An 18,473-nucleotide genomic window follows, 5' to 3' on the forward strand; every position below is an offset into this window, starting at 1 on the left:
CACCGTGCGCCTTATACATTAGGTGTTATTTTTCCCCCATTTTGTCAGTGAGGAAACGGAGGATTAGAGAACTTAAGAAAATGGTTTAACGTCATACTGCTAGCACGAGGCCAGTTCAGGATCCAGTGTAGGGTATCTAAGCAAAGAGACAAAGTACTTTAACCACCGTTTTACACTACCTTTTGCTGCTATTTATTTTATATCAGTTGTTAGTTACTAGACCTGGAGATGTAAATTGTATTCAGTTGTAGTAAAATATTTATTTTGTAAAAGTATATTAACTAACTCTGAAAATCAACAGCCAAATTATCTAAGTGACTAATTGCACTGACTCATGTATACAATTAAGATGATTGAATAAATTTTAGATTTTTCTGTTTTGTAAAGCATTTGAAGGGGATACAAAAAATTATGAGAGCTTAGATTTTAGACATGAAAAGTTGAAAACAGTTAAAAATGTAAACAGTCTTCCAAAATAACAACTGAAGAGATAATGCAAAGTAGTATATGATTCACAAATTAATTGAGACAATTGTTAGAAAGATCCCAAAGTAATAAGGAACCCAAATAGTGTATTTAAGGCAAACTTTACAAAGTTAAGATTTGAACCAGATCTTGAAAAATGAGAAAAGAGTTTAAAAAATCACAAATGTGCAAAGAGCCAACAACCAAAGGTCTCTTCATGGGAAGATGAGGAATATGCTTGTCTCAAACAAAATTCAGGAAGGTGAATGGTTGGAGATAAGACTGGAAGGGTAGGTTAGGTCCTGTAGTTTAGGATTCTTGGTTGCAAATCCCAGCCTGAACTGCCTGACGTGGGCCGGAAAGATAGGATTTGGGAGGAGTAGCTCAGAGCAACGGAAGGACAGAGGAAGCAGCGCCTGGAAGGTGGTGCCAGGAGCCTCTGGGGCTGGAAGGAGTCTCATCCCTGCTCGTTGGAAAGGAGCTTCTTCTCTTGGTTCCAACTGGAAAAAATTCCAAGGAGGGACACTGGCCCACCTTTTGTCACAATCAGATATGACCAGGAAGATCCTTAAGGGGGATGGGCACGGGGAGACTCAGCCGCAGGCACTAAAGGGAATCACTGGGAGTCAGGCACCTGCAGGGGCCCGACCATTAACGGCCTTCCAGGCTACGTTCAGAGAGGTGAACTTGAGCTTTAGCGAACTGAGAACCAAAGTTAGAACAGTGGCAATGACATTATCACTTTCTCTGGAAGTTAGTATAATGATTTATTCAGTTTCCTTTCTCTATTGAATGTTGTTTAAGTCTCTAAGCACTATGTTTCCTTTTCACAGTTAAAGTTTACAATATTCAGAAGATATTTGTGGGGATGGAAACCCCCAATTTGATACTGTGGACCGAATTGGAAGTATTGGTGCATATGTTTGTAATCTGAGTGAAAGTGGTATCACTGCTTTTCTGTATTTATTGAGAGGAACAAATTATTTATAAGCAGAAAAAAAGCAGAGATACATTTTAGGAAACTTTTTTGCATTTTAGAACTGTGTCTTTCTTTTTAAAAAAAAATTACAGTAGTACATGCACGTATTTAAAAATATAAACTGTAGAAGAGCTTGTAATAAAAATCAGCACTCCCCCAATTTCCAGTCTCTTCCCCAGAAGCAAATTTCAGCTTTTAGGTTTTATGGTAGTTAACTGCATAAGTCTAAGTATCTTGCTTTGTCAGATGATTCCGTAATCAAAGGATGTGGAATTAAACTTCCATTTTACTTTCAATTGCTAATTAGAAATTGCCTGATATAAAGATTTAAAGTTTTAATTGTTCTTTGTTTATAACAGGGTTCCAGTGGTCCAGAGTCTTTTACTGTCTACCACTACAATGGACTGAAGCAATCAAATTACAATGAAAAGGTATGATAACTCATGTTGTAATTTGTCTTCACCTGGCTTGATAAAATATAGGAGTATATAACAATTATTCTAGGCGTCTCTTTACTATCAGAGCATATTTTAGACCTGGACTCAGTGAGCTCTTCATTGGAATTTTGGGGCAGTACTTTCACTGGGACAAGATAACTCCATCTACATACATGTTGTTACCCTTGGGTGGTGCAGATATCACTAAATCAAGTTGAGTGTGCTGAAAGTTACTGATCCATTTAAATGGAGGAAGAAGGGGTAAGAGTGAGATTTTTGATTTCGAAAAATATTTGAAAGGATTTAAATTAATATCCGTAACACCTAGCATTTATTGAGCATTTACCTGGAATTGTCTTAAGCACTTTGTTTTATCTGAAGTTGAACACCATCCCATGAAGTAAGTATTGCCTGTATATCCCCCTTTTACAGTGGAGGAAACTGACGCATGGGAGAGGTAAGCAGCTTGCCACGGTCAGGCAGCCGGGAAACGGCGGAGCTGGGACGGGAGCCGAGGGCGTCCCCCTCAGAGCCCACGGCTCACCCACTATGCTTTGCTCCACGGACAAAGGCACATCAGTGCTTCACGTCCAGATATACTCACCTGCTTTAAATCCAAAACTTTGGTCTCGCCAGTTCACCCTCTTTGATTAATGAGCCTTGTCTACACCTAAGATATAGCTCCTATGTTTGCATTTATGCCAGTAACAGTCACAGTAGATATAGCTAATATTAGAAGGAATAAAGCCTAACATGCCTTTTTTTTTTTTTGTGGGAATACAGAAGTTTAAGTTATTCCTTTATTTTACTATAACTTTTAAATCTCAGAAAGCAGAAACCAAACAAAAAAACCAAGTATTTATACAAATAAAATAAATAATAAACTATAAAACTGTACTAAGGGAGTAAAGGAAGACTTGAACAAATGATGAAAGAAAGTGTGGTAATTGAGTGTGCTGTGTTCCAGAGAGCAGGGCAATCCCGGTAGCATCTACAGACTCACTCCTCACAGTGGGGAACTCCCACTGGCTTTTGAGTTGGAAGGTACCACAGAGACCGTTGGTGCTGAACCCCTATTTTACTTCCCTCATGAATGGCCTCCAGTCTCTTGAAATACTGTGGTAGGGGTGTCTTCTTCCAGTGCCGGCAACTGGCCCCACTGTCCTGAAGCAAGTGGTTCTGTTTTTAATACCTTAAATGATTAACATCTTTATTAGAGTAGAATTGCTTTACAGTGTTGTGTTAGTTGCTGCTGTATAACAAAGTGAATCAGCTATACATACACATATATCCCCATATCTCCTCCCTCTTGCGTCTCCCTCCCACCCCCCCCCCATCCCACCCCTCTAGGTGGTCACAAAGCACCGAGCTGATCTCCCTGTGCTATGCGGCTGCTTCCCACTAGCTATTTTACATTTGGTGGCTAACATGCCTTTTTAATTTGAAATACCCATGCTGGTTTCATATGTATCTAAATTGAGGATGGCTAGAGAAAATAGATCATAATGTATATTAGATGCATAATTTTAGTTAGAGCAAATCTAAACCTGCGACTAAAATTTACTTTTATTTTCATAACAATATATATTAGAACTTTTATTACATTAGGTTTGAAGATCTTCTTCATAGCAAAATGATTTACTGATATCTATAGCAAAATATAAATTGTCAATAAGCAAACTTGTATGCTCTGTTCTAATATGTGTAAATGAGTGCTTCCTCTAGATTTTGAAGTTTTATGTAGCCTTGTAATAGAAGGTACTTTATAGTCACTACTTAGTTACTTGCCTACACAATCCCTGCAAGGTAGGTCAGTCAAATATTATCCGTATTTTACAGATGAGGCCTCTGAGACAGGGAGATTAAGTGACTCACCCAGGGTCACACAGCAAGTCATTGGCAGAGCAGGGGTTGGAACTGAGTTCCTGATTCCCAATCGTGTCCTTGGTCTGCTTGACCACGCTACCTGTATATAGTAAGTTTTCAAGTCGTGCTCATGACAAGCATCTGACATACTAACAAAGAGGTCAGAAATCAAAGATGAACTATTAACATGACAGCAGTACATAAGCACTCTTAACACGAAGCATGTATGCCATTAAGTTGCAGAGGTATAACATAAAGTTACTCAGGAGCTAGAAATCTGGTAGACCACAGAGTAAGGTACTATTAAAAATATCTGAGGAAACAGACAACAGGAGAAGCCTGGCCAAGCGGAAGGGAATGTGATCCAGCAGGGGGCACAGGCCAGGGAGGCCACACAGGTAGGTCAGGATACTCCACCCAAGCAGGTCTGCTCTAACACCATGAGCAAGGGGTGTTCTTCGTGGACAATTTTTCAGAAAAAAGTTTTGCTCTGGAGAGCTGAAAAGCATGACTTACAGTTTTAATAGTAAATTTATTCCATCAAAACTAGAAAGTAATACAGCAACCAAAGTAAAGATGCAAAAAAGTAAAAGTATTTGTTTCACATTAAAGTATGTCTTTAGAGCCTCCTAGAAAAGGAGATTTATGAAACCAAATTATCTGGCCTAGTAATAGAAAATATTCCCATATTTAATGTTTTTTAAGGAGACTCCAACTTAAGGCTAATCAAGTTGTTTCTCTTGGCTCCTTGGTCAACTAGTTTATAGCTTTTATCTTAGAAGAACGTAATTACAATCATGTGTATCAGCCACTGAGTGTAAAAATCATTCCACATACTTTGGAAGAGGGCAGTCATCTGTATCTGTTCCTTTTAAATTATGCAGTTAGTTAGTTAGAATTTCTCTTGGTACAAAGCGAAATTCATGACTGAATGCTTTAATGTATACAGTGGGCACTTATAATGAGTTAGGGCTTTAGTTAGTATGTTACTTCACAGATGACTTCTAAAAGTTGTTTAAAGAAATCAGAGTAAAACTTTTCTGATAGCCACCTGCCAGTGTATCTTTTTAATAGTCATTGCCATTATATATAGAGATTTTTGTTTCTGACCTGATGTCCTTTAATTATTTTTCTTGGTGATATTTCATGCAGAACAAAGTACATTCATGAACAGCATTTCAGAAGTATTTAATACAGTAATAGAAAATTTCATTGACAAACATCCAGTTTGCTTGCAGCTCTGGAAATTCAACATTTAAATTGAAAGTAGACAATAAAGTCCTTCTCAGAATATATAGCTGATTGCCTCCATATTAAAGCAATAGGAAGAGAAAATTGTAAATTTATTCAAGGGGTATATATTATTGGAAGAATGATTTTTCTTTTATCAGAAAGAGTATGTTCTTGGGATTTGCATACACTTCTTATAAATCATGATCTTTCTTACAATCTAAATTCAGCTAGTAGTTAAAGTTGTTTCACCATCTCGTTTCCAGATTTATTTTCACATTAATCAGGAAGCAGATATTCTAGCTTATAATTTCTATCAAAATAAAATTAGATATAAAGTTCCATATGAAACAGTACGCAGTGCCCTGTTTGCTAGCCTATGAAAAGTTCTGTATCCCTCACAAGACTTTGATTGACCTTGGTGGCTTTATTTTGTTCAACAGGTAATGTATGTGGAAGGAACCGCAGTTGTTATGGGTTTTGAAGATCCCATGCTACAGACAGATGACACTCCTATTAAACGCTGTCTCCAAACCAAATGGCCATACATAGAATTACTCTGGACCACAGATCGGTCTCCTTCACTAAACTGATTTGCCGAAATATTTATAAGGAAGAGTGTAATAGCAGATGTTAAAAGAGGGATGAAAGACTGGCAATTGGCTCAATTAAGCTATACACTGGTATCATTGATTGATTGACTGTAAATAACAATTGAAAACACATTTTCAGTGTTTAAGATATGTTTTATTTGTTTTAAAGCTTTAAGTTAAAGGTTACCCTATTTAAACTCTATGTGAAATTTACTAGCAAAACTAAGCTGTAATCAAAGTTTATCACTGTTGCAGTCAGATAATTTGGTCATTTATCAAACATCATATTATAACATTTTTATATTGAGTATCAAAGTTACTATTTATAAACTTCTACTTTGGGGTTTTATTTCATTCAGGCATAGTTTATTTAAATGATTCTGGCATGCAATATATCAGCCTCCACACTGAAATGCAAAAGAGTTTATCTTTGTTATTTTCTAAAATCTGGTTTCCATTAGAAACATTGATAAATAACAAATTGTCAACCTGGATCTTTGACAACTGGCTTAGCTCTGGCATGTTTATAAAAAGTAGAAGCTATAAGGGAACATTACCATTTATTCACAGACATATAGAGGAAAGAGAATCTGATTGATAGTCTTAAGACTGTCTGTCAGCTTTCACTGTATTGCCAAATACACTTTTCCAAATTTGTCCCAACAGCCCTGTAAGCCAGCTTTCTTGTATATTTTAAATGTGATAAATGCATGAGAACATCTGTTATTACATTAGTATATTGCATTATTTATTATGATCCTAGTGGATGGCCTAAATAAACACTTTTTTTTCTTCAACCATATCCTTGATTTTTCACATTCATGGCTCAAAATAAACAAATACTTTTAAATGATTCTGCCCAATAACCCTGAGAGCACAGCATAGAACAGACGCCTACTGGATGCACACAACCCCTCAAAAGGGAGACCAAACCTTATGCTTACCTAGGACCTCTGTAACTCAGCCAGCCAGGAGCACCAGAACCTGACGGGCAGCTGTCTGCATCAGTGGACAAAGTTGCAGAAGCCCCATCCTGTTCATTTCTGAGAGAGATTTACTATATGTTGATTGATGATAGGTTTGTTGCCCAGCAATTTGAAATGTGAATAGCCAGAAAATACTTTCTTTCCTTCATTTGAGAAGCCAACAAGATATCCTCTTACGAATTTCAGAACTGAACTTTACCTTCAACAGTATAGTTGAATATGTATTTCCTCTATAAGTAAGTCTCTTGGGGGTTTTATTTATATTTTTATAGACATTAACAATTACAATGATTAGATTTTAGCATAGGAAAAAAGCACAAAATTTTATATACAAACTTTTGGTAGCACTGTGTTCAGGAGTGTGATACTAGCTACTACAATTACAGCTGTAAAATGTATTTTTGGTACATCTTGCCTATTACCAAATGGCTGTAAAACACATTATACTAGAATTAATCCCTAACTCTGGTCCTAAATTCCATAAGGATTATGAAAAAGCATAGATTCTTCTCAAACATTGAGCCTACAATATATAGTCATTTCTCCTTAGAGTTGCTTCATAACAAACCATCCCAAAATTCCACAACATAATCATTTTACGAAGCCTGTGGCTCAGGAGTTTGAACAGAATACAGTGGGCATGGCTTATCTGCCTCTCAATCTGGAGGCCCAGCTGGGAAACTGTAGGTTTCTTAACTCACATGACTGGCATGACTGGGGCCTTAGCTTGATCTAACTGACAACTGTCACACACAACATCAAACAAACAATGCAGATACATTTTCTCTTCACGTCCAAGTGGGACACTTACCAAAACAGACTATATGCTGGACCATAAAACAAACTTAGAAAATCCCCAAGAGTCTAGAAGTTAAGCAGCACACTTCTGAATAACCCAAGGGTCAAAGTGGAATTGCAGTGGGAATTAAAACATATTTTTTACTGAATGATAATGAAAATAGTACATAGTAAAAATTGTGGAATGTAAATAAAGCAGTGCTTAAAGGGAAATGTATAACTTTAAATAAATACAGTAGAAAAACAGAAAGTTTGGAAATTAGAAAGCTAAGCTTTCATCTCAAAAACAAGAAACTGAAAGTAAAGTAAATAATGAGATAAAAAGAGATACTGACATGCAAAACAACAAATTTGGACTTTACACACCATGTGTAAAAGTTAAAATGATCAGAGATCTAATTGTAAGAGCTAAAACTATAAAAGAAAAAACAATCCTCATCACAATGGGTTAGACGGTGGTTTCTTAGAATACAAAAAACAACAGCAGCAGCAAAGAAATTGAACTTCATCAAAATTAAAACCTTTGTGTATCAACGGACACCATCAAGAAGGTGAGATGACAACCCACAGAATGGGAGAAAATACTTGAAAACCATACCTCATAAGGAATTTGTATCCAGAACATATAAAGAAATCTTATATAACACATAAATTAAAAATATTTTTAAATGGGCAAATGATTTGAAGAGATATATCTCCAAAGATGATATACAAATGGCCAGTAAACACGAAAACATGCTTAACAAAATTAGTCATTAGGGAAATTAAAATAAAAGCTATGAGATACCACTTTACCTACCCTAGGATGTCTAAAATCAGAAAGCTAGATAGTAATGAGTGTTGGCAAAGATGTGGAGGAAATGGAAATCTTAAATTGTTGGTGGGGATATAAAATAGTGAAGTCACTTTAGAAAAACAGTAGTGCAGTTCTTCAGAAAGTTAAATCAAGGGTGAGCATATGACCCAGCATTTCCACTCCTAGGTATACACCCAAGAGAAGCAAAACATACATACACACAAAATTTTTTCTTTAAATATTTATAGTGGTGTTATTCATCCTAGCCAAAAATGGAAATGACCTAAATGTCCATTAACCAATGGGTAGATAAATAAATGTAGTATACACATACAATGAAAAATTATTTGAAAATTAAGAATTACTGATATGTACAACCACATGGATGAACTTGGAACACACGGTAAGAGAAAGAAGCCTGTTGCAAAAGACCACACATTATGATTCCATTTATGTGAAATGTCCAGAATAGGCAAACCATAGAGACAGAAAAGGGGTTAGCAGTCACACGAGCCTAGGATAGGGACAGAGTGGAGGAACAGAATTGGGAAATGACTGCCAATGTATAGGGGTTTCTTTTGGGGTGATAAGAATGTTCTAGAATAGTGGTGATGGTTACACAACAGAATATACTAAAAACCACTGAATTGTAAGAATAAAAGATAAAACGAGAAACCCATGAAATAGAAAGCAGATATGTAATACAAAAAACATCAGTAACACCAGAAGTTAGTTCTCTTGGGGCGGGGGGGAATAATAAAAAAGGATAAAAACACCTAACAAAACTGATCAAGGACAAAATGAGAAATAAATTATTAACACCAAAAAAGAAAAGGGAAACATTGCTTTAAATTCTCCAGATATTAAAAAGACTGGAGTTAGAGTACATTCAAACTTAAGTTGTTATTATCGTAAAAGAGACTGTTATAAATTTAAACCTCATGGTAACAACAAAGCAAAAACCCGTAATAGATAGATACACAAGAGATAAAGAGAAAGGAATCTAGGCATATCACTACAGAAGATCATCAAAACACAAATGAAGAGATCAAGAGAAGAAAAAAAACGAATTACAAAACAGCCAGAAAACAATTAACAAAATGGCAGTAAGCACATACCTATCAATAATTACCTAAAATGTAAATGGACTAAGTTCTCCAATCAGAATACATATCATGGCTGAATAGGTTTAAAAACAAACAAAAAACAAGACCCATCTATATGCTGCCTGCAACAGACTCCCTTCAGTTGTAAGGACACACTCAAAAGTGAAGGGATGTAAAATGATATTCTGCACAAATGGAAAACAAAAAAAAAGCCTGGGGTAACTAAACGTTAATCAGGTAAAACTGACTTCCAGACAAAGACTGTAATAAGAGATAAGAGGTAATTATAAAATGATAATCCAACAAGAGGATATAACATGTAAATTACACACAGCATAGGAGCACCTAAATATATAAAGCAAATATTAAGAGCCCTAAAGGGAGAAGTAGACATCAGTATAACAATAGTAGGGGACTTTAATAATCCACTTTCATAAATGGATACAACATCCAGACATAAAATCAAAAAGGAAACATTGGACTTAAATTGCATGTTAGACCAGATGGACTTAACATATACAGAACATTCCATCCAAAAGCAACAGGATACACATTTTTCTCAAGCTAACATGAAACATTTTCCAGGATATATGATGTTAGGCCACAAAACAAGTCTTAACAAATTTAATAAGACTGAAATCATATCGAACATTGTTTCTGACCACAGTGGAATGAAACTAGAAATCAGTTACAAGAAGAAAACTGGAAAATTCACAAATATGTGGATATTAAACAGCATGCCACTGAACAACCAATGGGTCAAAGAAGAACACAAAAGAGAAATCAAAAATTAAGACAAGTGAAAATGGAAATACAACATACAAAAACTTATGGGACACCAGAAGCAGTTCTAAGAGGGAAGTTCATACTGATAAATGCCTATGTACATAAACAAGAAAGATCTCAAATAAACGACCTAACTTTACACCTCAAAGACACAAAAAACAAATGAATCCCAAGTTTGTGGAAGGAAGGAAATAACAGATCAAGCAGAAATAAAATAGACTAAAAAGACAATTAAAAGATCATTGAAACTAAGCTAGTTTTTGAAGATACACAAAATTGACAACATTTGGCTAGACTCACCAAGAAAAAGAGAACTCAAACATCAGAAATGAGAGCAGAAGCAAGAAGACCTACAGTCCTGCAGCCTGTGGAACAAAAACCACATTCACAGAAAGATAGACAAGATGAAAAGGCAGAGGGCTATGTACCAGATGAAGGAACAAGATAAAACCCCAGAAAAACAACTAAATGAAGTGGAGATAGGCAACCTTCCAGAAAAAGAATTCAGAATAATGATAGTGAAGATGATCCAGGACCTCGGAAAAAGAATGGAGGCAAAGATTGAGAAGATGCAAGAAATGTTTATCAAAGACCTAGAAGAATTAAAGAACAAACAAACAGAGATGAACAATACAATAACTGAAATGAAAACTACACTAGAAGGAATCAATAGCAGAATAACTGAGGCAGAAGAACGGATAAGTGACCTGGAAGACAGAATGGTGGAATTCACTGCCACGGAACAGAATAAAGAAAAAAGAATGCAAAGAAATGAAGACAGCCTACGAGACCTCTGGGACAACATTCAATGCAACAACATTCGCATTATAGGGGTCCCAGAAGGAAAAGAGAGAGAGAAAGGACCAGAGAAAATATTTGAAGAGATTATAGTCAAAAACTTCCCTAACATGGGAAAGGAAATAGCCACCCAAGTCCAGGAAGCGCAGCGAGTCCCATACAGGATAAACATGCCAAGACACATAGTAATCAAATTGGCAAAAATTAAAGACAAAGAAAAATTATTGAAAGCAGCAAAGGAGAAACGACAAATAACATACAAGGGAACTCCCATAAGGTTAACAGCTGATTTCTCAGCAGAAACTCTACAAGCCAGAAGGGAGTGGCATGATATACTGAAAGTGATGAAAGGGAAGAACCTACAACCAAGATTACTCTACCTGGCAAGGATCTCATACAGATTCGATGGAGAAATCAAAAGCTTTACAGACAATCAAAAGTTAAGAGAATTCAGCATCACCAAACCAGCTCTACAACAAATGCTAAAGGAACTTCTCTAAGTGGGAAACACAAGAGAAGAAAAGGACCTACAAAAACAAACCCAAAACAATTAAGAAAATGATCATAGGAACATACATATCAATAATTACCTTAAACGTGAATGGATTAAATGCTCCAACCAAAAGACACAGGCTTGCTGAATGGATACAAAAACAAGACCCATATATATGCTGTCTACAAGAGACCCACTTTAGACCTAGGGACACATACAGACAAAATGAGGGGATGGAAAAAGATATTCCATGCAAACGGAAATAAAAAGAAAGCTGGAGTAGCAATCCTCATCTCAGATAAAATAGACTTTAAAATAAAGAGTGTTACAAGAGACAAGGAAAGACACTACATAATGATCAAGGGATCAATCCAAGAAGAAGATATAACAATTATAAATATATATGCACCCAACATAGCAGCATCTCAATATATAAGGCAACTGCTAACAGCTGTAAAAGAGGAAATCGACAGTAACACAATAATAGTGGGAGACTAACACCTCACTTACACCAATGGACAGATCATCCAAAATGAAAATAAATAAGGAAACAGAAGCTTTAAATGACACAATAGACCAGATAAATTTAATTGATATTTATAGGATGTCCCATCCAACAATAGCAGATTACACTTTCTCCTCAAGTGCGCATGGAACATTCTCCAGGATAGATCACATCTTGGGTCACAAATCAAGCCTCAGTAAATTTAAGAAAATTGAAATAGTATCAAGCACCTTTTCTGACCACAATGCTATGAGATTAGAAATGAATTACAGGGGAAAAAACGTAAAAAACACAAACACTTGGAGGCTAAACACTATGTTACTAAATAACCAAGAGATCACTGAAGAATCAAAGAGGAAATCAAAAAATACCTAGAGACAAAAGACAAAAGAAAACACTACAATCCAAAACCTATGGGATGCAGCAAAAGCAGTTCTAAGAGGGAAGTTTATAGCTATACAAGCCTACCTCAAGAAACAAGAAAAATCTCAAATAAATAATCTAACCTTACACCTACAGGAACTAGAGAAAGAAGAACAAACAAAACCCAAAGTTAGCAGAAGGAAAGACATCATAAAGATCAGAGCGGAAATAAATGAAATAGAAACAAAGAAAACAATAGCAAAGATAAATAAAACTAAAAGCTGGTTCTTTGAGAAGATAAACAAAATTGATAAACCATTAGCCAGACTGATCAAGAAAAAAGAGGGAGAGGACTCAAATCAATAAAATGAGAAATGAAAAAGGAGACAACAGACACTGCAGAAATACAAAGCATCCTAAGAGACTACTATAAGCAACTCTATGCCAATAAAATGGACAACCTGGAAGAAATGGACAAATTCATAGAAAGCTATAACCTTCCAAGACTGAACCAGGAAGAAATAGAAAATATGAACAGACCAATCACAAGTAATGAAATTGAAACTGTGATTAAAATCTTCCAACAAACGAAAGTTCAGGACCAGATGGCTTCACAGGTGAATTCTATCAAACATTTAGAGAAGAGCTAACACCCATCCTTCTCAAACTCTTCCAAAAAATTGCAGAGGAAGGAACACTCCCAAACTCATTCTATGAGGCCACCATCACCCTGATACCAAAACCAGACAAAGATACTACAAAAAAAGAAAAGTACAGACCAATATCACTGATGAATATAGATGCAAAAATCCTCAACAAAATACTAGCAAACAGAATCCAACAACACATTAAAAGGATCATACACCATGATCAAGTGGGATTTATCCCAGGGATGCAAGGATTCTTCAATATACACAAATGTGATACACCATATTAACAAATTGAAGAATAAAAACCATATGATCATCTCAATAGATGCAGAAAAAGCTTTTGACAAAATTCAACACCCATTTATGATAAAAACTCTCCAGAAAGTGGGCATAGAGGGAACCTACCTCAACATAATAAAGGCCATATATGACAAACCCACAGCAAACATCATTCTCAATGGTGAAAAACTGAAAGCATTTCCTCTAAGATCAGGAACGAGACAAGGATGTCCACTCTCACCGCTATTATTCAACATAGTTTTGGAAGTCCTAGCCTCGGCAATCAGAGAAGAAAAAGAAATAAAAGGAATACAAATTGGAAAAGAAGAAGTAAAACTGTCGCTGTTTGCAGATGACATGATACTATACATAGAGAATCCTAAAGATGCTGCCAGAAAACTACTAGAGCTAATCAATGAATTTGGTAAAGTTGCAGGATACAAAATTAATGCACAGAAATCTCTTGCATTCCTATACACTAATGATGAAAAATCTGAAAGAGAAATTAAGGAAACACTCCCATTTACCATTGCAACTAAAAGAATAAAATACCTAGGAATAAACCTACCTAGGGAGACAAAAGACCTGTATGTAGAAAACTATAAGACACTGATGAAAGAAATTAAAGATGATACCAACAGATGGAGAGATATACCATGTTCTTGGATTGGAAGAATCAATATTGTGAAAATGACTATACTACCCAAAGCAATCTACAGATTCAATGCAATCCCTATCAAATTACCAATGGCTTTTACAGAACTAGAATAAAAAATCTTAAAATTTGTATGGAGACACAAAAGACCCCGAATAGCCAAAGCAGTCTTGAGGGAAAAAAGTGGAGCTGGAGGAATCAGACTCCCTGACTTCAGACTATACTACAAAGCTACAGTAATCAAGACAATATGGTAGTGGCACAAAAACAGAAACATAGGTCAATGGAACAAGATAGAAAGCCCAGAGGTAAACCCACGCACCTATGGTCAACTAATCTATGACAAAGGAGGCAAGGATATACAATGGAGAAAAGACAGTCTCTTCAATAAGTGGTGCTGGGAAAACTGGACAGCTACATGTAAAAGAATGAAATTAGAACACTCCCTAACTCCATACACAAAAATAAACTCAAAATGGATTAGAGACCTAAATGTAAGACCGGACATTATAAAACTCTTAGAGGAAAACATAGGAAGAACACTCTGACATAAATCACAGCAAGATCTTTTTTGATCTACCTCCTAGAAAAATGGAAATAAAAACAAAAATAAACAAATGGGACGTAATGAAACTTAAAAGCTTTTGCACAGCAAAGGAAACCATAAACAAGACAAAAAGAGAACCCTGAGAATGGGAGAAAATATTTGCAAACGAATCAATGGACAAAGGATTAATCTCCAAAATATATAAACAGTTCATGCAGCTCAATATTAAAAGAACAAACAACCCAATCCAAAAATGGGCAGAAGACATAAATAGACATTTCTCCAAAGAAGACATACAGATGGCCAAGAAGCACATGAAAAGCTGCTCAACATCACTAATCATTAGAGAAATGCAAATCAAAACTACAGTGAGGTATCACCTCACACCAGTTCGAATGGGCTTCATCAGAAAATCTACAAACAACAAATGCTGGAGAGGGTGTGGAGAAAAGGGAACCCTCTTGCACTGTTGGTGGGAATGTAAACTGATACAGCCACTATGGAGAACAGTATGGAGGTTCCTTAAAAAACTAAAAATAGAATTACCATATGATCTAGCAATCCCACTACTGGGCATATACCCAGAGAAAACCACAATTCAAAAAGACACATGCACCCCAATGTTCACTGCAGCACTATTTACAATGGCCAGGTCATGGAAACAACCTAAATGCCCATCGACATATGAATGGATAAAGATGTTGTGGTACATATATACAATGGAATATTACTCAGGCATAAAAAGGAACGAAACTGGATCATTTGTTGAGATGTGGATGGATCTAGAGACTGTCATACAGAGTGAGGTAAGTCAGAAAGACAAAAACAAATATCATATATTAACGCATATATGTGGAACCTAGAAAAATGGTACAGATGAACCGGTTTGCAGGGTAGAAGTTGAGACACAGATGTAGAAAACAAACGTATGGACACCAGGGGGGAAAGCAGCAGGGGGTGGGGGTGGGGGTGTGATGAATTGGGTGATTGGGATTGATGTGTATACACTGATGTGTATAAAATTGATGACTAAAAAAAAAAAAATCAGAAATCAAAGAGGAGACACAACTGTACCGAGAAATACAAAGAATCATAAGAGGTTGCTATGAACAACTGTATGCCAACAAATTGGACAACCTAGAAGAAATGGAAATTCCTAGAAAGATACAACCTATCAAGACCAAATCATGAAGAAAGAGAAAATCTGAATAGGCTCATTACTAGCAGGGAGATTGAAACAGTAATCAAAAATCAATAGAGGCAGAAAAAGCAAATGACAAAATTCAACATACATTTATGGTAAAAAAAAAAAACTCTCAACAGACTGGGTATAGAGGGAACAACATGCCTCAATATAATAAAGGCCATACATGACAAGCCCACAGCTAATACCATACTCATTGGTAAAAAAAAAACTAATAGCTTTTCCTCTAAGATCAGGAACAAGACAAGAACACCCACTCTTGCCACTTTTATTCAACATGGCAATGGAAGTCCTAGCCAGAGCAATTAGGCAATAAATAAATAAATGGCATCCAAACTGTAAAGGAAGTAGTAAAACTGTCACTATTTGCAGATGATATATATAGAAAACCCTAAAGACTCCACCAAAAAATGGATAGAACTTATAAATTCAGTAGAGTTACAGGATACAAAATCGATATGCAAAAATCTGTTGCATTTTTATATACTAATAAACTACAGAAAGAGAAATTAAGAAAACAATCCCATTTACAATCACATCAGAAATAATAAAATACCCAGGAACAAATTTAACCAAGGAGGTGAAAGACTTGTACACCGAAAACTTTAAGACATTGATGACAGACATTGAAGACACAAATGAATGGAAAGATGTTCTAGGCTCACAAATTGTAACAATTAATAGCATTAAACATTTCATACTACACAAAGCAATCTACACTGCATGTAATTCCTATCAAAATTCCAATGGAAGTTTTCACAGAAATAGAAGAAACAATCCTCAAATGTATATGGAACCATAAAAGACCCCAAATGCCAAAGCAATCTTAAGAACAAAGCTGGAGGCTTCATGCTTCCTGGTTTCCGATTATATTACAAAGCTATAGTAATCAAAACAATATGGTATTTGCTTACAAACAGATACACAGATCAATGGAACAGAATAGAGAGCTCAGAAACAAATCTATACAATCTATGGTCAGTTAATTACAACAAAGAGGCCAAGAATATACAGTGGGGAAAGGACAGTCTTGTCAGTAAAAGGTTCTGGGAACACTGGACAGCTCACATGCAAAAGAATGAAACTGGACCACTACCTTACACCAGAAACAAAAATTAACTCAAAAATGGATTAAAGGGCTTCCCTGGTGGCGCAGTGGTTGAGAATCTGCCTGCCAATGCAGGGGACACGGGTTTGAGCCCTGGTCTGGGAAGATCCCACATGCCGTGGAGCAACTGGGCCCGTGAGCCACAATTACTGAGCCTGTGCATCTGGAGCCTGTGCTCCGCAACAAGAGAGGTCGCGATGGTGAGAGGCCCGCACAACGCAATGAAGAGTGGCCCCCGCTTGCCACAACTAGAAAAAGCCCTCGCACAGAAACGAAGACCCAACATAGCCATAAATAAATAAATTTTTTTAAAAAATGGATTAAAGACTTGTACGTAAGACCTGAAACCGTAAAACTCCTAGAAGAAAATAGGTGGTAAGCTCCTTGACATCAGTCTTGGTGATGATATTTTGGATTTGACAGCAAAAGCAAGGGCAACAAAACCTAAAATAAACAAGGTGGGACTATATCAAACTAAAAAGCTTCTGTACAGAAAAGGAAACCATCAACAAAACAAAAAGGCAATGAGAGAAAATATTTGCAAATTGTATATCTGATAAGGGTTCAACTTATATATATATATAAAGATCTCATGCACCTAAAATAAAGTCTGATTAAAATATGGGCAGAGGGGCTTCCCTGGTGGCGCAGTGGTTGAGAGTCTGCCTGCCAATGCAGGGGACACGGGTTCGAGCCCTGGTCTGGGAGGATCCCACATGCCGCGGAGCAACTAGGCCCGTGAGCCACAACTACTGAGCCTGCGTGTCTGGAGCCTGTGCTCCGCAACAAGAGAGTCTGCGATAGTGAGTGGCCCGCGCACCGCGATGAAGAGTGGCCCCGGCTTGCTGTAACTAGAGAAAGCCCTCGCACAGAAACGAAGACCCAACACAGCCAAAAAAAAATATATATATATGGGCAGAGGATCTGAATAAACATTTTTGCAAGAGACATACAAATACCGTCAGGTACATGAAAAGGTGGTCAACATCACTAATCATCAGGGAAATGTAAATCAAAACCACAGTGAGGTATCACCTCACACCTGTTAGAATGGCTATTATCAAAATACAACGAACAGCAAATGTTGCAGATGATATGGACAAAAGGAAACCCTTGGGCACTGTTGGTGGGAATGTAAATTGATACAGCCACTATGGAAAACAGTATGGAGGTTCCACAAAATACTAAAAATAGAACTACCTTATGATCCAGTAATTCTTCTTCTGGGTATGTATTCGAAGGAAATTTCATCTCTCTCTCAAAAAGGTATCTGCATTCCTATGTTACTGCGCCATTACTTACAAAAGCCAAGACAGGGAAACAACCTAAGTGTCCACTGACAGATAAATGAATTGTTTAAATGTGGTATTACATAAAACAATATTATTCCGCCATAAAAAAGAAGGAAATCTTGCCATCTGCAATAATATGCATGAACTTAGAGGACATTATGCTAAGTGAAATAAGTGACACCGAGAAAAACAAATACTGTATGATCTTACTTATAAGCGGAATCTGGAAGGGAAAAAACCTCATAGATACAGAGAACAGATTGGTGGTTGCCAGAGGTGGGGAGTGGGTGAAATGGGTGAATGGGGTCAAAAGGTACAAACTTCTCATTAATAGATAAGTAAGTCCTGATGAGGTAACATACCGGATGATGACTATAGTTAATAATACTGTATTGTATATTGGAAAGTTGCTAAGAGGTAAAATTTATCACAAGAACAACAAAATTTATAACTATGCATGGTGATTAATGTTAACTTATTGTGGTAATCACTTTGCAATATACACATATATGGAATCATTATTTTGTATCCCTAAAA

General features: G+C 36.4%; 1 protein-coding gene across 4 annotated transcripts in view; it reads left to right on the plus strand.

Moving 5' to 3' along the window:
* Positions 1 to 6,367, plus strand: part of MINDY3 (MINDY lysine 48 deubiquitinase 3) — a 92,344-nt gene extending 85,977 nt beyond the window's left edge. For 3 of the 4 annotated variants that reach the window (XM_061181561.1, XM_061181563.1, XM_061181564.1), the window contains 2 exons: positions 1,804 to 1,875; positions 5,421 to 6,367. In XM_061181561.1, the coding sequence (XP_061037544.1) occupies positions 1,804 to 1,875; positions 5,421 to 5,570 (222 nt within the window). In that variant the 3' untranslated portion in view covers positions 5,571 to 6,367. Of the gene's footprint in view, positions 1 to 1,803; positions 1,876 to 3,720; positions 3,868 to 5,420 lie in introns of those variants that run through there. The other variant, XM_061181562.1, reaches the window with a different exon arrangement.
* Positions 6,368 to 18,473: the final 12,106 nt, after the last annotated feature.

This window comes from Eubalaena glacialis, chromosome 2 (assembly GCF_028564815.1).
Source record: "Eubalaena glacialis isolate mEubGla1 chromosome 2, mEubGla1.1.hap2.+ XY, whole genome shotgun sequence".
NCBI classification, from domain to species: domain Eukaryota; kingdom Metazoa; phylum Chordata; class Mammalia; order Artiodactyla; family Balaenidae; genus Eubalaena; species Eubalaena glacialis.